The sequence below is a fragment of the Gavia stellata genome, chromosome 29, assembly GCF_030936135.1.
Source record: "Gavia stellata isolate bGavSte3 chromosome 29, bGavSte3.hap2, whole genome shotgun sequence".
Taxonomy (NCBI): domain Eukaryota; kingdom Metazoa; phylum Chordata; class Aves; order Gaviiformes; family Gaviidae; genus Gavia; species Gavia stellata.
The window spans coordinates 1,643,752-1,666,411 of record NC_082622.1 but is presented as its reverse complement, the minus strand read 5'-3'; the positions used below and the strand labels follow the sequence as shown (position 1 = coordinate 1,666,411).

Below are 22,660 nucleotides of genomic sequence, written 5' to 3'. Positions count from 1 at the left end.
CCATTTCTAGCTCAGTTGAACACCAGTTAAGACCATAGATTTAACTACAGCATCTTAAGTACCATGGCTGTTGATGTGGCAAACCTGACAGAAGATCTGGGTTCAAAATTGCCGTGAGTGGAGCTAAAAGAACAGAGAGGTGGGGTAAGACAGAAGCAAAAAACAGGGATCAAGAACTGGGCATCATTTGGGCCATTTATTTTGGCCGGGTATTCCTTTTTCTAAAGCTGTACAGTTGGCAAGCACAAAGCAGGAGGATTGCAATGGCATTTTTACGTAATAATCGAATCATCGCAGCAAGAGGAAATTTACTTCCGAATCACTCTTCAAAGCAAGGTAACCTGACACAAACTGTTCCCTGCGTGCAAGCCACAGGAGATGCTGCTGGGGCAGGGAGCGGAGCTTGCGGGCAGAAAGTTTGCTCACATCCATACAGGATGAGCAACTTTATTGAAAATAATCAAAGTGGCAGGAACAATTTCCTTTCTTTCATCAGAAAATTCCTTTTACAGTACCTAGCCCCATTCCAGTTCTGAGCCTGCCAGGCAATACTCTTGACAATTCACCTTCCACCGTATAGTACATGTGCGTAGCACATTTTGTTGAGCTAACTCTATTTTGAGACCATCTGCTATATATTTAAAATTGAGCAATTTACCATCTTTGATTTGAGAAGTGTTTTGGAGCTGAATTGCCCACTGCTACTCCCCACTAGAGGAGCTGATCAAAAGCTCATATTGGAGGAAATATTCTCATGCTTTCATACCATGCTGCTGGCATTCAGTCCAGGAAATGGGAACTGCAAAAACGCTCCAGACCATGGTGGGCAACACCCTGGTCAGTAAACGGGCTGGACTTCAGAAAACACTAAATGCCAGTTGTAAAAATAAAGCTGTCCTGCACGTACTGCAGCAGCCAGCCAGGCCAGGAGTAGCAATGAAGGCACTGAAGGCTTCTCTGCAAGAAGGTTTTTTTGCAGTCTTGGGCAAATCATTTCCTCTCCCCGTATCTCAGCTAACTTTCCCTCAGTCACAGAATGTAAAACATCTCAATTCATTTGTATGTTTAACTAACCTCTGAGCTTTATGGGCCAAAGAACCAAACCCTATCTGTTAGTGTTATGGACATAAGCTGTTTTTCTCTATTTGCTTGCCTGTTGATGGGCTTCCTTTAATTAAACTATGGATTCTTTGGAACAAAGATGCATGCAAAATCTGGCATACTGCTCTGGGCTGCTCTTCATGGGCAGCCTGAGGACAGTTGGCTGTCCCAGGCAGTACCTTCTTACACCCATCTGTAACTCTGGTCAGCTCAAGACACTGACTCCCTTTTGCCAAGTAAGCAAGTAAGATAAAGTTAGAAACACTGGCACGGCAAGAGGGGAGCAGCCAGGCAGGAACTCAGACACTTGAGACAGACTCTTTAGGAAAGGCATGGAAACAGAAAGTCTCCATGACTTCATAGCACTACGGGGAACCACTTTTTGCTTAGCAAAAATCAACCCAGACGGGCTGCAAGAACAGCTGTCACAAACAATGCGCCAGAGACCAGCATCTGCTCGCTGGGCACAGCAGCCGAGTCTCCACTTTACTTGGTAATATTTTCAGTGAGCTGGATGCTTCCTCGGCTCACTTTTTAATGCCTAAAAACCCCTTTCTAGTTAAGAGAGATCCTCTTCCTCCCAGAAGTCTTCAGGATGAGTTGGCAGCCAAATGTCTGCAGAGAGCTTGAATTAGATAAGCTTTGCCTGGGGCAACATAACAGTCAAAAATGCCTCTAATGTTTGCAGGCTGAGACATTTCTTATCTTTACTCCATGACCCTGAATTCTTTACAGCAAAGAACAGAAGATTTCATTCTTGGGGATAAATGAGGAGGAGACTAGAAGTTTGCCAGCTGTCCTACCTTATTAGCTTAGAAAATAGAGAGAAGTGGCATATTGGCCTGAGCGAACGTAGGAGTGTCAGACACTTGATTGCGATCCCTGCCTGCCTTTGGCCTGGGACAAGTGACCTGGTCTCTAGTCCTATGCCTAAGATAGAACTAGAGCAGCTATGTGCATCAGAATCCACACTTGAACCTAAGTTACTTGAAAGAAAAATACCTGTGCTCTGGAATTCTCTTTTTTTTTTTTTTAAATTTAAATGGGCCTTACTTTGCTAAGCCTGGTCTGAATTTACAAAATAGGTTCCTTTCAGTTTAGATTGCGTCCTTAGTTGTTTGCACGAGGTGCCGTGTCTGTGAAGACCCTTAAGACACAAAAACGTGGATAATGTCACAAACCAATACAGAATTAGTGCTGGCACTGAAGAGAGACCTTTCCTCCTTCCTCGTAGGGTAAAAAGCAGCCAGCACTAGCAGGACGCATGACAGCAAGAGTCAAACACTAGCAGCCCAAATTGTGAGTGCAGGAATGTGCTCTCTGGCTCTGTTGTAACAATGCCACTTTAAAGCCTGCAGCTTTTTCCACAGTCTGCCTGCAGAACTGCTGCAGAGCTGCAGCAGCCCTTCTCATCAGCAGTGCTGCGCTTAAATACTTCTCCTGACTGGCTATTAAATGCACTGCATTTTAAAGTTGACAAGTATTTCTACAACAAGGCAGAAAAAAATTGGTGCCTGGAAAATGTCACTCACTTTAATGGAAAAGCACAAATTTCTCTTCCTTAGTTAAAGGCTGATGAGCAGGGCGTGCTGCAGCTTATCCTGGTACGCTCTCCTTCACCCATCTCTGGTTCCATAGCATGGATACAGTAACACCACAAATTAACACTAGCTGCGCATTAGCAAATGACATTGCAGATGGCTATGGAGCTATCAGAACTGCAAGAGGAAAATTAAAACTCAGTGAGGCAATGTTTTCCTAAAACCATCACTTGACTTCTCCCCGAGTCTCTAGGAGCAAAGGAAGATTTGCCTCGCCACACGTTCAATGCTCATCGACGGAAGAGGAGAATACGCACATTGATTTCTTTCTCCCCTTTTAGAGAGGAGTTAAGAGCCACTTTGACCTCAAATGTCCTTTCCCACTTCAGATGTTTGACGCTCCCAGGTATGAACTGCTTTGCATGCAGCAATGATCCAGTATTCTCCCCACCTTCCAGTCCACCTGCCAAACCATCTTTAAGAATTCAGCATTAAATGTACAGCATTTACCTGCTGAGCTGTGTGCTGGACCAAATCTAGCCCAGGTGAAATTCTACTGATTTCAGCATGTGTGTAACTTTACTTATTTTGGCCCATAACCAACGCAACTTGGAAAACTCCCTGCTTTAGCATCTCCCTCCTGCAAAGGCTGGCCATGTCCCAAGTACACAGCCTTGAATGTTATATCCTTGGCCTAAATTAAACTGCTCTCAGATCAGAAATGCAAGGACAGCTGCATAGCTTGCCTTACATTTTGCCAGTGAAAGTTGGATGGTTCAATAACCAAGGAATTAGCCCAGGGCTGGGTAGAACCAGCTTCAACTCAATACTCCTGTTAAGGTGGATTTTTTTAATTTTCTCTCCCTCAAAAACTCTATCCGAGTGACTGCCAGGAATTCCATCACAGCCAATATATTTTAGTAAGAAGTTTTTATTTTGATGAACCTGCATTTTGTCAAGAAATACTGACTTTCTTACTAGCAAAAACCAGTAAGGAGAAGAAAAACCTTTCTCCAGCAAACATCCAAAAGTGCACCTTAATGACAATGGAGAGTACTTCCTAAAGATGGGAAATCTCAGATACTAAGCAATATTCAGAAGCTGACTAATCCATGTTATTCAATAATATTTGCAACCAGTTTACTGGACAGGCACTGAACAGTAATAATATGACAACTCAGAATGCAACACTGCAAACTAAGCAAGCGGGGAGCTATGACAACTATTACCCAAGAGCAGAAGACATTTAAGACTGGCTGCGAGGAAGTCTCCCCAGGCATTGCATGCCTAACAACAGAGAATGGGGTCGCTGTGTAAATCTCAAGTATTAGGAGAAGGAAAGAACAGGCAGGGTAGAAATGCTGCAATACTGCAGGGGAGAGAGAAAGCTGAGATCTTGAGTCAGCCCTAAATGCTGTGGGGTTCTGGAAAATCAAACATTTGTAAAGTTTTAGTGCATGATTTCACACACCGCCCCGGCTGCCCTGGAGCTCTCAGCGGTGTCCCTTGGCTGCTCTCCACATCCTGCTCTGCAGGGTGGTGGCTCAGACCAGTCATAGCCCTACCTGGAACCAAGATTTGAATACAAGGGGGAAAAAGAAATTCAGTCAAGTTTCCAGAAGGCATCAGGCTTCAAACGGTGCCAAATCCTAGAAATATGGCAAAAGGTATTTAAGGAACAGTTTCACAAAGCAGAATTCTTTCTATTTCACAGTCACAAGTACACGGGCTTTTTTGTATAAGGCTCAAAAAACTATTTGCAGATATAAGAATACAAACATCATTTAACAATTCAAACGTGCCAGTTTCTCTTTAAGACTAACATCTAGATTTACTAGATTAACTTTGTACATGTTTGGGGTAGAGACTAAACTGGTTTCATTCAACCAATGCCAATGTAAGCTTTTGTGGATTTGCAAAACTGAAGCAGTCTTCAAAAACAGAACAAAAAAGTTGGCATGAAGATGCCAACTTGAGCAAGCAGGCTGACATGAAAGTACACTGCAAACTCCATGCATGAGTCTATAAAATAAGGTACTTAACCGCCTTAATTCAGCACTCAAAGGAAAACAGCTTGTTTCATTTTGTGGCTCTAAAAAGCTACTTTTACAGGTAACAGTTTTCAGCTCCCAGGCACTTCCCACTGACATCACATCTCACCTTTCCTTCCCATCTGACAAGTACGCTGTGTGATTATACAAAGGATAAGCATTATCATGACTTCCAGCTCCCCTCCCCTTCCCAAAGTCAGTTTATCCCAGCTAGGAAGAGGGAAGAAAAAAAACGCCTACCCCCCAAAACCAAACAAAAAACCCAACCCTTGGCCTTGCCTTGTTGACAGGAGGCTGAGAACAGACACCCAAAAAGGTATCCTAACACTTAGGCAGCTTTAAGTCAAAGTCTACCTAAAACAAGATTGAGCAGGAGGGTGACAGCTGTCCACGGCAGCCCCATTTCAGCCCCAGCAATCACACTTACCTGTAGCAAGCCAACACCATCTGCATCGCTTGATCTATTCACATTATTGCTTTTAGGAGGGAACAGGCTTTTGGTTTTCTGCTCTCTTGGTTCCTGTCCATTTTTCAGCGAGTCTTTCTTTTGATTTGGATGGCCTTCAGGAACAGGCCTGTCTGCAACTAAGTGCCTCAGTACTTGATCCTTCAAGGGTTCTGCTTCACTCCGGCTGCTTCTGGATTTGCTATCCGATGCTCTGGCTGCAGCCTCGCTGCCGGGGCTCGCTGCCGCATCCCTTTTCGGGAGTTCCACTCTGTTACCTGCCAAGCTCCATTTCTGGAACGACCTCCGCAGTCTTTTTTTCCCCTGGACAGGGATGCCCCAGTCCAACCGCTTGTGAAACCAGGTCTTCACATCACCTTCCGTTTGAAACTTTAAGAAGTACTCTGTGCTTTTTGATTTCTTTAAAAACACCAAAACAGAGTCAGAAAAGCCAGTCCTGTTTGCCTGACACATGCCAGGCATAGTGCAGTTCACCTGGATGCACATATTTTCCAAGAACCAAAAGGCATCACAGGTGGGGCTCTGGCAGCAAGCAGTCTGACAGGACCGTACAGTATGAAATCCTTCCAGAAGCTGTAAATGGTGATCTTCCCACGATCTCAAACGGCCACCAAACAGGATCTTCCCTGGCTCGCATTTAGATCTGTTCCAGTTTGCATCTGGGAAAGGGGAAGGAAGACAAATAAAGACAATTCTCAATCCTTTAAAGCAGTGGACAATAGATCCTCATCACTACTGTCAAGATGAATTTAGGGCACCGGAGCAATGTGGGAAAGAGGGTACGGGACAGTAAAATGGGGCTTCTCAGAATCCACACCTGACCTCAGTGTCCAGTACTTGTACAAGTTTTTAAGCAACAATCCACTACCTGCACCTCCTACCAACGAGACCACCAGCCTTTTTGATAGCAATGGAGCTAAATCCATCTACAAGAAAAGAAGTCAAAACAAAAACGTTCACGTTTCAGAGAAGACTGTGAGGCACAGACTGAACAGCGAGGCTGAGGTTACACAGTAAGTTAAGAGCCAGAAATTGAACCCAGGAATCCCGAGTGCAGTTTCTTACTGTAACCCAGCGAAAAGCATTGCCTCTCTGCCCATAATTGGCCTTGAAGGAGAACTCTGAAACAGTGACACTGGCTTGGTTCACAGTATAAAGGCATGCTTTCCTCTTCCAGGATGATGTTTGAAGTCAGTCACTTGACTGAAATTGCTCCATTTGAGAAGTTGTTACATCTTCTAGAACAGAGGTCTGCAAGGCCTATCCTTGTCACCGGCTCCACTGTAGTGCTTTTATAACAGAAATTACCTGTCAAACACATTTTTTAAGAGTCAAGTTACTTCAGATCTCAGATCAGCGGTAAAGCAGCAACTGCTTTGCATATGGATTTTCATTTTTTTCTTAGCATGAAAAATTAAGAGTGCTTGCAGGGATCAATGGATTAAAGGCTTCCAAAATTCAGAGCTCTGCAGATTAAGGACTCCCTAAAAATAGACTAATGACCTACGGGACTGTTACACTGTGCTGTGTTCAGCATCCAAGGGATAATAGGTCACTGGAAGATTACTTTACAAACTATGCTGCTGGACTCTAAGTGGGGCAGTTGGAGAATACGCTCCAGATTTGGCTCCCTGCCTGTCAAGAATAGAGTTCTTGAACACAACACAAATGGGAAACTTCTTTCTCCATTAAAATAAAGAAGTCTGAATTTAAATTATAATACCCTGATCCCCATTTCTTGACAGCACATAAAGAAAGGTTCAATAACATACTATTATTCCAGTAACTCCAAATGAATACAGATTTCATGTTGCATTATACCCACATTGCTACAGTGGGAACTAAACAAATTAGTAAGTGTGGATGTAGAGGCTACTGATCTGTCTGACTGTCTCCCCTGAGAATAATTCTCACCCCACTTCTCCTGTCACTTCCAAGTTACGAACACATTAAAGATGGAATATGTTGGGGCACAGGAGAAAGGCCACAAAAAAATCTCCATGTCATCATCCACCAAATAAAAGTAACAGTGACAGCACTGCAGTGAGTTTTATGATTCTTGAAAGAAACCATGCAAGGTCCCCACTGCCCAGCACAACTCCGACAGCCCTGCTGAGCCGCGGCGGGCTCACATAACCTCCCCAAGTATGAGCCACGACACAGACAGAAATGCAGAGGGGGGGGTGTTTTTCTGATCGAGTCTGGAGCTCACAAGCAGTCGTCAACCTCAACCTCATGAAGCACCAATCCTGGAAAACACTGTGAGACTGGAACACTACAGACGGATGCAGGTGTCTTCCACTCTGCCTGTTTTAGGCTACTTGAAGCATTTGACTTCAGGACTTTAAACTCCAGCCACAAGGACACTTACCTCACACTACTGAGATGGAAAGGAACTATGACCCTCTGAATCACAGCTAGTGATATAGTTAGTGATATAAAAGTGCTATGACTTTCTCCTTCCTCCTGCACCATCCCCAGGTGCAGGACAAATGGGAAAGTCATAGCACTTTTATAACCTTGTATGACCTGGATAACCTTGTATGACCAAAGAAAGCCAGTGAGGAAGACGGAGGACATATTTCATTGTAATTCAGTTATTCCAAACACCACAGTAGGTTTAACAGCTTTTGTACTCCTGACCATTAAAGGTATCCACATACAATGATTTTCTCACCCAGAATGGATTAGCCACTTGTTTAAAATAAAGGGTGACAGCCATATTCATGTACCTTTTGTGTGGAATCTCCTGCTACACCAAGAATTTCAACCCAAAAAGGGAACTCACACCATCACGAGGACAAGTTTGTTTTTGAGACATCAGAAAGCAGGAAGCAAAAGTGTTATTTATAGTTTACTGTGAAGCCAGCTCAGCAAAGGCAGTTTGAAGACAAGGCTCGGGAATGCTAGCATCAGCTGCAACAGAATGCAGAACTTGGTCAAGATCTGTGACCAAGTCACAGGGGACCAGAGCTCCCTGTGGGTGCCTGAACCCACGATGGCACAGGAGGAGGGGAAGCTCTTCACTCAAGAAATGTCCAGCTGCAACGTGCAAATGAAACACTGCATGTGTTCAACAGAGAGAGAAGTTGACAACAGCACCTTTAAAATCAGCACCATCCTTGTCGCACTTCATCAACACGCGGCACTTCCTTCGAGAGCAAGCAGACCCAGACCGGCAGCCTGTGTGCCCGGGGCAACAACCAACCTCTGAAGTGCTTGGACTGACAGTCACCCTGACACGACTGCGCGCACAGGCAGGGACAAGCACCTGGCACTAATCTGATGGGCCTGGAATTAGGACAGAGTACGGGGTGGCGGGGGATGTACACACAAAAGGAGTGTGTGTGTACACAGACCCCCCAGACTTAGAAAAACAAGTAGTAAATGGAAGAATAACACTATTGTCATGAATTTCAAGAGGCTCTTATCCATTAAGACTCAGTTTAGCCTAAAAAAATTCCCTTTCTGTTAAAGGTGAAGCACTCTCCCTAATAGATCCTGGGCGAAAAGGAAATGTGCTGCTTCCCACATCCCTAAAATTCCCCCTCCTCTTCCTCAACCAGTGCTTGTTCTCAGGTGTCAGCCCTGGCTCATGCATACCACTCAAATTAAGACTTGATACAGAACCCAGCGAAATTCGGCAGCGGCTTTCTAGTAACAGGTTTAAAACAAAGCACAAACAGAATAGGGCATATTTAAAAGAAAAGTTTGCCCAGGGAAGATATCCCCTGTGAAAAATCACTACATACACCAGTATGATATTTATTCACCTAAAATGTAAAACCTGAATCCCCATAAGCATCTCCTAGGTATGCCAGAGCCATGACTTAGCCCAGATGACACAACACTACCATGCTGAGAGCATTCTGCTTCTCTTTTAACCCACTGCTAAACCAAGATGGAGAGATTTGAGTTATACTTTGGCCAGATTTCATTTCCAAAACTCTGCTAATGCCCACCTAGGATATGTTTATTGAAATTAGCCAATATGCTTCCTGAATTGCTGTACATGGATAACTTAAAACTCATTTAACTCTCAGGAACAAAGGAAGTGAGCAGGCATATCACAACACACCAGCCCAGCATTCTAGATGTACATTTTCCACAGAACCATACTGATTTTCATCTAAGCAAATCCCGTGGTCTTTGGTGGGCATCACACATTCACACAACTTTATTTAAGTGCCATGGCAGAAAGCAGAGCTCCTCAGTCTACACTTGCATTTCATCTCTGGAAAGATGAAAGATTTTATGCCAGGAAAATTCACCTGGTCTGTTCACAAAAGACTTCCTCCCTGAGAGTCCTGGCAGGAACACGCTATGGGCCAAATGAACCGTCGTGTCGAGAAGCCACACGCTGCTATTTGCAGTCTTGTAAATGGGGATCCCCACAGAACCTGGTGCAGCACCTGCAGTAAGCAGACATGGACCTGCACCACACAAGAGAAGGCAGCTATGAGTACCAGCAGAGTTACTAACTCTTGCTTACTCAGAGAGCAGCCTGTTCAGCCCCTTCCAGTTCCTTCTGCTGGACCCTAGGCAGCCACACGCAGCAGCCACACGCAGCAGCCACACGCAGCAGCCACACGCAGCAGCCACACGCAGCAGCCACACGCAGCAGCCACACGCAGCAGCCACACGCAGGAACTCGTAGGGTGGGTCAGAACAGAGGCCAGTAAATCCAGTCACTGACAGCAGCAATGCCAGCAGCTTCAGAGAAAAGCACGAGAAACCCGTCAGCAGGAACATCCCCAAGGACGAGTTCCCTCCTAAGCCCCAGCAGCCTACCCAGCCTAGCCCAACACAAACCTGCACAGTGGGTGTGCTTAGTCATTTCTCAGTATTGTTTTTGTCATTTTTTTCTTCCCTGGTACGTCAGTACAAAAAACGCCGCTCTTCTCAGGAACTCAGGAGTTCCTGTCCCAGCGATGCAGCTCACAGCTTTGCTGAGCAGCAGGGGAATGGAACAGACAAGAACAGTTTCTATTAATAAGCTCAGGTTCACAGACTTGCTCAGGCAGTTAATCCCTCCTGATATCAGATTAATGATTAAAGACTTTATAGACTTTTTAAATCTGTCACATGTAACCAATTATGTCAACATAGTTCCTCTTACGTAACTCTGCATAATCACACTAATTTCTAGACAGCCATAATTTCTCTCCAGTTTAACAAACTCTCCTGCCTAAGTGACACAAACAAGACCAAAAGAACAAAGTCTCCACAATGGCAAAAGTGTCCACATCAGGGTAACTATGTCACATATATTATATTTGTTTCCACACATGCATCAGCCTTCATGGTTTTAACACTCCCAAGCGTATCAGCCCTCAAACACTGCAGCACTGTCCGGAACACCCTCTAAGAGTGACACAGAATTCCCAGCTCTAGCTCTAGACTTCTAAGATATTAGTAAAGACAGGAAACGCCACGCAGGAAGCCCAGTCTACAAGGGAACACACGATCCACCTGACACACCATCCAAACACACAGTGCTGAGAACCCTTTGCTAGGACCAGGAGTACAAATATGTCTTTTCAGGTTGCAAACTAACAGATCAAGGTCACACAGCTCATTAGTTTAATCAAATCTGTCACTCGATAAGTGTCCAGGAAGGCCTGGTGAAACAATAGAGATGCTGCAGCAGCCTAGAGAACGTGTCCACATAACCAAGAAACAAAGCAAAACAACCCCCTTTTCAAATGTCGCTACCATTAAGACATAGCAACCTTCCAGCAAAAAGAAAGCAGCTGGCAGCTGTCACACAGGTTGATATATACTGAGGTCACCACTGCCTCGAGCCTAGAATTCACTGCAACTTGAACAAAGAGGGAAAAAAAGGCACAGAACAAACTTTCTTAACTAAGATCTGGTGAATGCTACATGCATGCATGGGAAAAATACCACCTCTTGGTGGAGATGTGGCCTCAAAACACTCCCAGGAACTTAACACGTTGCTCTGAAAAGTCAGAATCTGAACTTTTTTAAATAAAGTCACTCACACGCAATCCACACAAACTTCCATACAAGCCACTAACTTGGTTATTTACTTGAGCAGGAGGTTGGTTACTGAAGTCTGAACAGGAAATAAAAAACCAAACATAACAATTGCCTGTAGGCAAATACAGACTATTGACATACTGTGTTTGGGGAGAGTCTTAGACATTTGAGGGCTAAAAAAACGTTCCTGCCTTCCCAACTTGCTTCAAGTATTCCTTAGCTGAAATTATTTTCCGGAGTATCACTTGTTCATTTTGCAAAAAAAAGATTCTTAGCTCAGAGAAAGCTCTCTATGAGATAACAGGCAAGTGCCCGAACGCCAGCACCACGTGCAAAGGTGCACAACAGCAGCTGCGTGGGACAGACAGACACCCTGCTGCCGACCACTTGGTTACTCAGAATAGCGGTTGGTTATCAGAGCAATACAGTGCTATGAGAAGTGACCCCTCATGTGCCACGTCATGCTCATTTAGTAACTATTAAGGGGGAGGATTGTTTGTTTTTTAAACCAGCTCCAATGTCTAGCAGCAAATAATTTCATGTTCCTCTCAGAATATTTTAAACAAGCAAGAGGGATAAATATCATAAAAAGTATAGACACAGCCCCAGAGAGAACAGAAGAATCACCTGCTGAAGAGCACAAGGCACACAGGCAAGCACACAGGTAGAACAGCTGCAGACTTCTCAGCTCCCTTGCAGGTTTTCCCAGGCAGTATCGCGACAGAAATCGGGCGCTAATGCTGAACTTGGCTTCCAACCTCTTCTCCATGGCCTTTGTGGGCAGCAGCGGGGTTCTAGAAACATATAAGATATGAAACACAAAACATCCACTAGCAATTGATATGTTCTTGCACAGATTCAGCTGACATTATGAAGAGCATGGAGCATTTGTGGAGGAAAAGGAATGTCTTACCTTACCTGCTGTGACTTAGTCCAGCTGCTGCTAAGCAACTATCAATATATGATACTAAAGTGAAATCCATAGTAGCAAAGTTTCCAGCGCTGAACTGCAGCAGGCCACCACCGTGGCCTTTCCCATCACCCCTGTGATCTCCTCCTCCAGAGCCCACCACTTTCAGTGGCCAAATATCTAATATCACAGCCTACTGGACTCCAAAGATGCAACCGGGAGATTTCAGTTCCAAATACGCCACAGGGAACGGACACCCAGCCAGCGCCACGAGCGCAACGCTGGCACTGATAAAGCCAGCACATCTGCCTGGCGATGTCATCGCTTGCATGTTGGTGCCGGCTGGTACCAGCCAGAAACAAACAGAAACAAGACGACAGCAATGCTGAGAGACACGGAGCTGAAGACCTGTTTTGCCTCATATTTTGCTCCGCAGGGCAGAGATCACGAAAGCACTGATGGTTCTTCTCAGCCCTTCTAATGCCAAAGGCTCTTTTACAGCTTCCTATGTTACCGAAATCTAAATAAGCTCTCGGTGATGTGATATGAAAACATAATTATTTCACAAGTAATAAATATTATCTGTTTTCAAAGAGTAAAGAAGCACCATCAGGCAGAAGGAGTTAAAGCTGCCGTTTCTGAAGAATCAGAAGGGAATATCGTTAGAGCTCTATCAATCAGCGCATTGCTCAAACATCCATCGTTTGCTAAACCTGGAGGGAATGTCACCCGAGCGCCCGGCAGCGAAGAGCCTGAGCTGCAGGAGCACTGAGAGGGATGGACACAGGAGGGAAACTTCAGGACGGGAGCTGTAAACCCGCGGCTGCTCAGCCAACAGGTCGTCAAGGAAAGTTTCCGCCCGCCCGGGTCTCCGCTCCGCCGGCCCCTGCGGAGACAAACACCCGGCTCCCGCGGGGCTGCCCACGCGGGACGAGGTGACTCGGGGCCGGGGCGTAGGCGCCGACCAGCCGGGCTCGCCCCGTACCGGCCCGGCCGGCGGGACAGGACAGGCCGAGGGCGGAGGCCCCGGCGCGCCCGGCCCGAGTCCCCCCCGCGGCCCCTGCACGGGGCCGCCCGCGGCCTGTCCGCGCCCCCGGGGCCGGGACAGGGCCCCGGCGGGACGGGCGGGAGGAGGGAGCGAGCGCAGCGGGCCGCCGGCGGGTACGTACCAGGGGCGCATGGCGAGGCGAGCTCGGCGGCTCCTCGGCAGCCTCAGGCGGGCGGCGGGGCCGGGCGCCGGGCGGGGCCGGGCCTCCAGCGCGGCGGGCCGGGGGGCAGCGCGGCCTCCTGCCCCGCGGCCATGGCGGCGGCGCCTGGGCAGCGGCGGGCGCCCGCTCACCCCTCACCCGGAAGCTGAACCGCCGCCTCCCGGAACCGGGACCGCCTCTGCGGGCGCTGTCCGGGCGGCGCCGGGGCTCCGGAGCCGGCTGTCCGGGCTCGGGGCGGGGCGGGGCCGCCCTCCCGCAGCCAGCGGGTGAGGAGGCCGCGCAGCCACAGGTGATTTGCCCACAGGCCGCGCGGAGGCGGTGGCTTCGGGGACTGCCCAACAAGGCGACAGGCGGTTGGTCGGCGGCGCGGCGGCGGCGCGCGGATTGGCTGGGAGGCCGCAGTGGGTCGGGGGCGGCCGGGCGGAACACGGGTGAGGGAAGGGGCTGAGGGACCCCGGGTGCTCAGCGGCGCCGGTTTCACTCCCTGTCCGTAAACCGACCTACCGGGCCATGGCCTCGGACTCCGGAGACAGACACTCGACCCTGAAGAGGTGCCTCGGTGTGCTCCGAGACGCGAGAAACGACAGCGAGCAGTTCGCAGCCCTGCTTCTGGTAAGGAACGGCTGCGGGGCGGCGCCGTGGGCGCCATCGCCTCAGGAACGGGCAGGGGGGAGGCGAACCCCGCCGCGGGAAACGAGAGTGCCCGAGCGGCCTTTGCAGCCGTGCTCGCTGGCGTTGAGGGCTTCGGGGCGAGGTGCTTCAATGCCTTGGTCTTCCCGTCAGCAAAGTGGAGGGAGCCTGGCCTTGGCCTGGGTGTGCTGGGGGTTAGTCAGCGTTGCCGTGGTCTTGAAGCACCCTGGTAAAGCTCTGGACTAGCACTTGAGACCGAGTGCCCAGCTCAGTGGTTAGGGGTTCGCTTTTCCATACTAATGAAGGTTGTTCAGGCTTCTTATTTTCCCCGTTCAATCCTGTAAATTTAGCAAAGCCTCTTGCTGTGCTGCGTGCTCACCCCTGGTTTGCCTTACAGGTGACCAAAGCCGTCAGAGCTGGAGAAGTAGACGCTAAGACCCGTCGCCAGATCTTTGACGCAATTGGATTCACGTTTCCGAATCGCCTGCTCACCTCCAGGCAGCCCCCGGCAGGCTGCCCCGAGCACACCTTCCGGGCACTGGGCCTTACTCTCTTGGCATGTTTCTGCACCGATCCAGAGTTAGCTGGTCACTCCCAGATCCTGAACAAAATCCCAACCTTCAACGACATCCTGGTTTCCCCCTGCAATCCGGACAGCACGTCCATGATCGATGATGTATACCAGTGCCTGAGTGCTGTCATGGCCACTACCAGGGGCCCCAGAGAGTTGGTGACCAAAGGGACGGTGTCTGCCCTGTGCCAGGCCTACGTGAATTGCGGTTATGGCTCTGACCGTGCTTTGACACTGCTCTTGGGGCTGTTGGCCATAGCAGAGGCGAAGTGCTGGCAGAGAGATGCTCCACACCTCCTGGCTGTGCTGAGCAAGCTCTCCGATGATTTTCTCAAGGCTGAAGACATGACCAAATTTGAGCTGTGTGAGGTCCTGCCTCGCTTCATCCCCCTGTCGCCACCCCTCACACAGGACTCACAGGGCTGTGAGTGCCTCCATAGACTTTACAAAGGGCTGGCTAACATCTTGGGCAGTAAACTCAGCCAGTCGCAGCGGGACCCTGCTCTGAAGCTTGCTGCCTGCCTCGTGCAGGCCTGTGGGTCAGAGTGGATCCCAGCAGGCAGTGCTGGAAGCAAGTTCCTGGCCTTGCTGGTGAACTTGGCTTGTGTGGAGGTCCGCCTGACCCTGGAGGAGCCAGATCCCTTGGAGGTGGAGGGGAAAAAAGAAGTGGTAACAGCCTGCTACATCCTTATTGAGATGGGGATCCAGGAGTGCCTGAGAGAAGAGAAACCGCTGCTAGAAGATGTGCAGAAAATGCAGCTCATGAGGATCATGGAGGAGGCATTTGGAGCTGTAATATTCTACTTGAGACAAGTAATGCAGGGCTTTCAGGCAAAGAACATGTTTTTGTGGGCTTCTCTGGGAGGCTTTGATAGCTGTTCACTGGGACGCTTAATGGGTGCTCAGCAGCTTATGGCTGTAGCTGCATAGAGCAAAATATTCATCTTGGCCCACTGTGGTTTTCATAGTTGCGGTAGCTCGATAGACCAGTGGCCCTAACGTGTAATTTTCTGTCTGCTTTCTTCTGCATGCAGGTTAAACAGGAGGAGCTACAAGATCCTTTCGTATTTGCTTCTGTTCGAATCCTTGGAGCCTGGATGGCAGAAGAGACATCCTCCCTCAAGCAGGAAATCTGTGAGCTCTTGCCTTTCCTTGTTTGTTATGCCAAGAAGCTTTTCAAAGAGGGTAGCCCAGCTGCAAGTCTTCCCCAGCCGGAGCTGGTCAGCACCGAGGGCTCTGGCTTACCTCGGGATGCTCTGAGGTGCGTATTGCAAGCACAGAGTTTGATGCATTTTAGCACAAACCTGCTCAAATCTTTTTCTATTTTCTGTTCTCCCCACACTGCTAATTCCATGGTTTTTTTTTTTTCCCCTGAGGTGGATATAAATGCAGGGCTTAGACCCATTCTGTCTTGTGTTTCCAATTTCTTTTCCCTTCCAGATTTCTGCTGCCTGGCTTTTGCCATTTAACAGCAGAGGACAGGCCCCGGGACATCCTCATCTCGGAAGGGGCACCAGCACTGCTGTGTGAGTACTTTCTGCATCAGTGGGAGGTGCTGACCTCCGAGCCTGGCTCCCTGACTCCACTGACAAGCACTGAGATTAGTCTACAGACTGCCTGTGGGATTTTCCTTAACCTGGTCGTGACTGCACCCGACCTCGTCAGGTAACAGAGCCGCAGGAGCTTGCTTTAAGATTGTGAGTGGAAGAAGGAGGGTGCATTGTGAAATGAGCTTGCAGGATCTTTTAAGACACTGCTGAAAAAGGGATGTCCCTTTTTCAACACCAGTTACATTACTTTGTTGGTGCTGCATTTAACCTTGCCATTTTCAGGTGCTTCTGGCTCTGCTCAGGAAATGTGTCTCAGGGTTTGCTTTCTCTCTAGGCGAGACAAAACCTTTTCCTCCTTGATGGACATGTTGCTGAAGTCTCTTCCACTTCTCTTGCCCCGGAAAGATCGTCTGGTTCTAGCAGCGAACTTTGCCACTCTGGGCCTGATGATGGCCAGGATCCTTGGAAGCTCAGCAGGTAAGAAGAGTTCCCACTAGCAAAGTTGCACGTTGCTCTGCACGGGCAGAGACCAGGCCTGGGTGGTCAGGCCGGCAAAAGCAAATAGAAGGGAAGCAGGTCCAGTTTCTGTCATTGGAAAAGTTACAAAACCAAAAGCCTGGAGGAGCAAGGAATACGCAGAAAGTTCAGCAGGCCGATGGGCTGAGATTAAGAGATTTCTAGGGCAGGAGGATGGTATTCTGCTCTCTCCAAAAGCCCTGCTGCAGACAGACCCACCGAAGAATCCCTCCTTTGGCCAAGCAAGCTCTGTATTGAGTCATTCATTTTCTTTTTCTTCCAGTTCTTCAGGGGACCCAGTCTGCCAAGGAGTTTTTTGGAGCCGCCATTCACTTCCTATCACAGGCCCACACCGCCCAGGCAGACCCCAGTAGCGATGGCTTGGCCGCAACCGTGTCACCTGCCTATGCGAGTGCCTGGGCTGACAGCTGTGAGCTCTGGTTCCTGGGGATGCAGGCCTTGGCTGGCTGTGTGCCGCTTTTCCCCTGGCTGCCGCAAGTTGTCCTCCAGGCACAGTGGCTGGAAAGCCTCTCGGAGTTACTGGCCCGCGTCGCTCCAGCCTCGGTGGATTTTGAACTCATCTCTGCTTTCCAGGGCGTGTTGGTAGAGCTGGCCAGAGCCAGCAAGGCGTGCAGGGACGTGATCCTGTCGCACCACGGCAGGGAGTGGGCCAACCTTTACGGTATGGCAGCTTTGGAACAGTGTCTGTCTGAGCAGTGAAGAGCCAGCAGCACCCTGGTGTGGGAGATGAAGCCAGACACCTGCACGAGATCTGTTCAACATGTCTCACACACCCTCTGGTGCCGGATGGGGACAAACAACATTTAAATGACCAAACTTTATGAAACTGGAGTGCTGCAGCAGAGCTCAGCACTGTCCACGACCTGATGTGCAGAACCATTGCTGCCTCAGAACTTTTCAACATGCACCTGCTTCACCTTCTGTCAGTATTTCTTTTTGGAAAAAAAAAAGTACTTTTTATTATTAAAGATGTTTTTTGTTGCTTCGTTTTTCAAACTCCTGCAGTGCTGGGTTTTATTTCTGGCCCGGGCCCTGGGAGGTTGCCTGCTTCTCCCTTTAATGTGCTCTCCCAATTTTGTCACAGTAAGCCCTTCAGGATGTCACCTTATTTTCTATCAATCAATCAGAGGCCTGCACATGTTAGTAAAGCAACTTGGCATTACACATAGAAGGCTATAAAAGGCAGGAACAGGAAAAGCTTTAAAATTTCCCTTTAGCAGTGGGAATAACTCTGTGACTTGGCACAGACCTGGCCGTCTGGTGTGAAGAGGCACCAAGGCCCTTTTGCTGTGCTGTGGGATGACCCCCCCTGCTCATATCCACGACTGGGACTGTAACCCCAGATTCATGCCTAGAAAGCCTTCACAGCACCACTTGCTGTTGAGTGTTCTGCCCTGTAAAACTCCTGCGGAAGCCACGGCCGTGAGGCTTCGTGTTTGCTCAGGCTCCCTCTCGCTGCAGGGATGGGGCGTACAGGGGGAGTTTTCCACCCCTGCAAGGCGAGGGGTTCAACCTGCGGAGGCCTGGGCTCTCTCAGAGCCTTCGGGGACGGATTGCGAACGCAGAAACGCGTGACTTGCACCTCGCCGGCTCCCTGCAGACCCAGAAGTAGCTTGTGTTACAGAAGAGAAAGGCCAGATGTAAAAACATACACACCTATACAACGGGGGAGTAAATGACTTGGCAGCCTGGGCTGCCAGCCCGCCAGCCTGAAGAGGGGAAAACCCCAGGAAGAGCAGCCGGGCCGGTGGTATTCCGGAGCCCGGTGTTTCGGAGGAAGGCTGCGGCGGCCCCGGGAAGGCTTTTCCACCAGGTGTCAGTCGAGGAGCTCGGTGGGAGCTGCAGCCTCGCCGGGATGGCCCCCCGCCAGGGCAAGGCGCTGAGCCTGGCTGCCCTCAAATCTCCTCCGGGGGGCTGTGGAATCGTCTGATGGAGAGAAAAAGCCAGGCGAGGAGCTGTCTCAAGAGGGGGGCTGAGTCTGGGTGCATTCCTGCTTTATACATATTTTTAGCTCACCGTTTGACAAAAACCTTACACAACCGGAGAGGAGGTGCCTGCCGTTGCTCAGGAAAAGTATCTCTTTCTGATCTTTCCAGCTCAGCCCTGAAAAGTTAATGCAAGTTGGAACAAAGGTAGGTGCTACCAGAAGAAAGCGATGCAAGCCAAACAAGCAAATGAGCCTCCTGGCCTCGGAAAAGAGCATAACTCTGCTAGAGCGTGGGCTGGGAGAGTCTCCCCATCCTGCCAAGAACACCTCATCCCTGCACCACGGGGAAACATCAATGCGTTGGAAGAGTCAGAAACGCATTTCAGATTGTCAGAAAAAAAAACCACGCAAACCCTCAAATGCTTTACCTTCCACTGTTCCCAGTCCCGTATGCTGTTCTGCCTCTGGTCAAAGGGCGTGGGCTTCCCATTAACGAAAGGCTATCATTAGTGCTAATGAGAGATACGCGCCTGTATCAGCAGGAGGGTGCTCTCCTCTCCCCCCCAGCGCCGCATTGGGCTCGCTGCGGTTAGCAGTGCTGGCCTGGCTGTCCTTCATCCCCGCGGGCAGCAGTAGGAGCTTCCACAACACCTGACCGGAGATCCAGGCTGGGCCTGCAGGACCCCATCCAAGACCAGAGCAGTCCGAGAGCCGAGGGCCTTTGGCTGCTGCTCTTTAACCCCCAGGCAGGCTACCTGCTCACGGCATAGCCACGCTCCCTGGGAGCAAACCGGGAGCCCAGGGAAGTCCTCCCGGGGAGGAGCACCTGTCCCTCATTCTCACGCTCTTCAGTGGAAAGTCCCGTCAGGTGTGGGAAGGAGCATCCATGCCTTGCCAGAGCTGCACCCTCCCAGAGACCCCGACGGCTCATCGTATGCTTGTTTCTTTGTGTACCATGAAACACGCTCCTCTTGGCTGCCTGTGAGCTGAGAGAGGACGGGATGAGACACCAGCCTTGCTCTGGGATGTCACCAGGCTAAATGCCAGAGGAGATGCGTTGTGTAGATGCCGGGGCACCTTGAGCAGTATCACTGCTCTCTTGTCCCAGGACACCACTTTCCAAACACGTTCTCAGACAGAGCACCCCTAAAAGGCTGATTTCCCTCCCCGGAATGCCTGGGCTCCCAGAACAGGGAGCACAGCATGTTCAGGAGGGGAGAGCACCAGAGCTGGTGGAGGCCTCCTGCCATGTGGGCGTCTCCGGTGGCTCTGCTTGTGCCGGTGTGCACGCCCCGGCATGCCCGGGGCGGCTCAGCCCAGCGCAAGGGAGACGGTGCCCCAGCAGCCTGGCCAAGGCTTCAAAGGCTGCGGGGTGACTCCTCGGCCACCCCGAGCTTCGCAAGCTCAACCGCAGGTTCTGCCGCCGGCAGCTGGCATCTGCGGGCATCGATCCTCCGGTGCCACAAAGGTGGGTGATGGCAGCACCTAACGTCCCCTGTCTGCCGCAGCGCTTTGAGATCCCAGCACGGAGAGGGATTTGCTCTGGGTGTTGCTTTATCTCCCAGCGCATTTTCAACACCAGGGCGAGCTCTCCAGGAGCCGACTGTTCACCGTGGCTTGGACAAGATGGATAAGTCCCCAAAGGAGCAGACGCACATCCTGTTTTGCTTTGACAGCTTAAATGTCATAATGCCATTGCAAACCCGACCATGGCATACATTATCTTCCAGTATTTATTCATATCACCCCAAAAGCACTGGCAATAAAATTAAATATTTCATAAGGTTGTTATTTGGCTGCTGCGCTGCAGGAACCAAGCGCAGCCCCCTCCCACAAACCTCGTGCCGCGAGATGGAGCCGGGGTGGTGAGGGTGGGAGGCCTGAGCAGCGAGGGGGGCTGCCCCGTTCCCTGCCCATCCCTCGACGGGGCCGCCGTCCTTCTCCCCAGAGCCCTGCCTGGCTCTCCAGCCCCATAGCAAGGCGCTTCCTTCCCCACCTGGATTCCCGGGGAGGGGATGTGGGAGATGATAGGAGCAGCCCGCATTTCTCTGAGGTGTTGATGGGAGCTGGCTTCTGGGGAAGAAGCAGTTCATCTTTGGCTGGACCGTTGGCTTTGGCCGTGCTCACGTACTTTTGTTACCGTGCCCCTACCGCCCTGCTCGGCAGGTATTTTCGCTGCTGACCCCCGAAGCAGAGGCTGCTGCCTCAAGCCCCTCGCATGCTCCTGGAAGAGCCGACATACACATTGATCTCCCTGGGAAGGAGCACTGGGACCTTTGTTACAAAACCAGTTTTTCAGAGATTTCTGGCTTGGGTGCAAATGCAACAAGTGGTCCCTGGGGTGGAGCCGTGGCCCAGACCGACAACGAATGCTCCCCATAGCTGGGGGGCGAGGGGGCAGCTCTCATGTCGAGGAGCTTGGCATGACCATGTCTCTCCGTTAGCAAACATGAAGGATGTTTGGCAGAGCAAAACGCGAGCGCAGCTGGATGTGCACATGGGCCTTAACCTGGGAGGCTGAAGAGCGGGTAGCGGAGAGCTGGGTTTGAGCGCCCTGTGTTTAGATGACCCCCAGCAATCGCTCTGGCCGTGCTGAACCAGGAACAGGACCAGGCAGCTGCTGGGACAAGCGGGTGTGCAGCGCCCAGCGTGACAGTCCTTGGCCCTGCCTGGGACCTCGGGACAGCAGGTTAAAGCGAGTAATCGTTCGTCATCGCCACTGGTGGCTTAACGGCTGCCACCAGTAGAAAGCTGTAGAGAGGGGACGGGGCAGTGAGGGACTTGGGCAGGTCTCAGGCATCTTGCAAGGACCGTTCAGGTGCTTGCAGGGCTCTGAGCGTGTTGCTGGGCAGGACCCGAGGGCTGGGAAGGTGCTGCTTGTCTCCCAGTGGAGAGGGTGCCAGGGCGGAGGAGCTGCTGGGGGCTGCACGCAGCCCGGAGGAGAGGAACGGTCGGAGCTCGCCTGGGGCACGGACCCACGCAGCCCCAGCAGCAGTCACAGCCACTCGCTCTCGTCTGCTGCGAGGTCCCTTGTCCCCTTCCCGGGCAGTGCTGGGCTGGGGGGGGACACCCCTGGCAGCCCCACGGCCCCACCAGGCTCGGGCTGCCCCGGCCCCCTGCCCCAGCACACCGCGTTGCCACGAGCCCAGTTTGCCCGGCGTGTTCGGTGGCAGCGGGGCAGCTTTGCCTTTTGTTTTTCCTTCCCTTTGTCTGTCAGTGTTGCAGGTTTCCTCCGCTCAGCCTCATTTTTGGGGGGAATCACGGCTTCCCTCCAAGCTGCCGCCGGGGAGCATCCCGTGCGCAGGCCAGCTCGTGGCCCTTCCCACCCGGATTTTGCACAGTTTCACCTCTTTCCAATGAATAAAGACTCGGCATTATACGGACTAGACGAGCAAGGGATGTTAAGAATGAACTGGAACATAACTGCAAAATACAGCATGTCCAATCCAATTTTTCCCAGCAAATGAAACGGATCTGGTGGAAAATAAATACAGAACTTGCAGGAGCAGCGTCCTTGAACAGCATTTGAGGGGGGATGAAGAGATTTGAAGAGATCAGCCCTTTACACCCCTGCACTTCCCTCCTCCCTCCCTTAAATGCCATCTTTAATAGAAATAAATTAGAATAAATGATCAGCCCTTGCCTCCTAAAGACAGGTGGCAGGGTAATATTAAAAGAAATGAATAAAAATTCATTTAATGAGCATTGTTAATTAAACCTGGAAATCAAAGAGGTCTGAGTTGTGGGAATTCAGAGGAAAAATGAAAATGAAGGGAGCTGTAGCTCGGGGCAGGAAGAGTGGAATTAAATTAAATGCAGCGTGGGGCTGTGTTTGTTAACGTCTATCACACATCAGGGCGGATTACAGCCGGGGGTGAAGGGGCTGCTCCTGGCTCGCACACAAATTAACGCTGCCACCGAAGGAAACCCCCGCGCAGCCACGGGCAGCCCGCTCCGGGCGGGTGCGGGGGGACCCCGCGGGGACCCCGCGGGCACACGGAGCCCCGAGCCCGGCCACGGCGCCCGCGAGTGCGTGTGGGTGTCCCCGCGTGTCCGGGGGCCGCGAGTCCGCCCGTGCCGGTGTGCAGCCCCGCGCGGGTGCGTCTCTGCACCGGCGTGGGCCGCCGCCGGTGTGTGCGCGGTACCGGGGGAGCACTCCGTGCTG

The 22,660-nt window shown here is 50.7% G+C and overlaps 2 protein-coding genes across 2 annotated transcripts in view; one reads left to right on the top strand and one right to left on the bottom strand.

Moving 5' to 3' along the window:
• The window catches only part of KIAA0319L (KIAA0319 like), a 41,892-nt gene extending 22,779 nt beyond the window's left edge, over positions 1–19,113 (bottom strand). The window contains exons 1-3 of the mRNA XM_059830974.1: positions 19,055–19,113; positions 11,790–11,962; positions 5,121–5,818 (exon numbers count right to left, since the gene is read on the bottom strand). Coding sequence (XP_059686957.1) covers positions 5,121–5,818; positions 11,790–11,962; positions 19,055–19,113 — 930 coding nt within the window. The remainder of the gene's footprint in view (positions 1–5,120; positions 5,819–11,789; positions 11,963–19,054) is intronic.
• On the top strand, positions 13,735–17,461 carry NCDN (neurochondrin). Its single transcript, XM_009811386.2, has 6 exons — positions 13,735–13,892; positions 14,308–15,294; positions 15,516–15,742; positions 15,922–16,146; positions 16,366–16,508; positions 16,831–17,461. The coding sequence occupies exons 1-6, from the start codon at positions 13,791–13,793 to the stop codon at positions 17,265–17,267; spliced, it is 2,121 nt and encodes a 706-aa protein (XP_009809688.2). The 5' UTR covers positions 13,735–13,790; the 3' UTR covers positions 17,268–17,461.
• Positions 19,114–22,660: the final 3,547 nt, after the last annotated feature.

What these genes read in the sequence shown, in the direction of transcription:
- NCDN (XM_009811386.2), top strand. Translation starts at nt 13,791, where the DNA reads ATGGCCTCGGACTCCGGAGACAGACACTCGACCCTGAAGAGGTGCCTC. An exon ending in TAATATTCTACTTGAGACAA is followed by an intron (nt 15,295 to 15,515) that starts GTAATGCAGGGC and finishes TTCTGCATGCAG; the next exon opens with GTTAAACAGGAGGAGCTACA. An exon ending in ACTGCACCCGACCTCGTCAG is followed by an intron (nt 16,147 to 16,365) that starts GTAACAGAGCCG and finishes CTTTCTCTCTAG; the next exon opens with GCGAGACAAAACCTTTTCCT.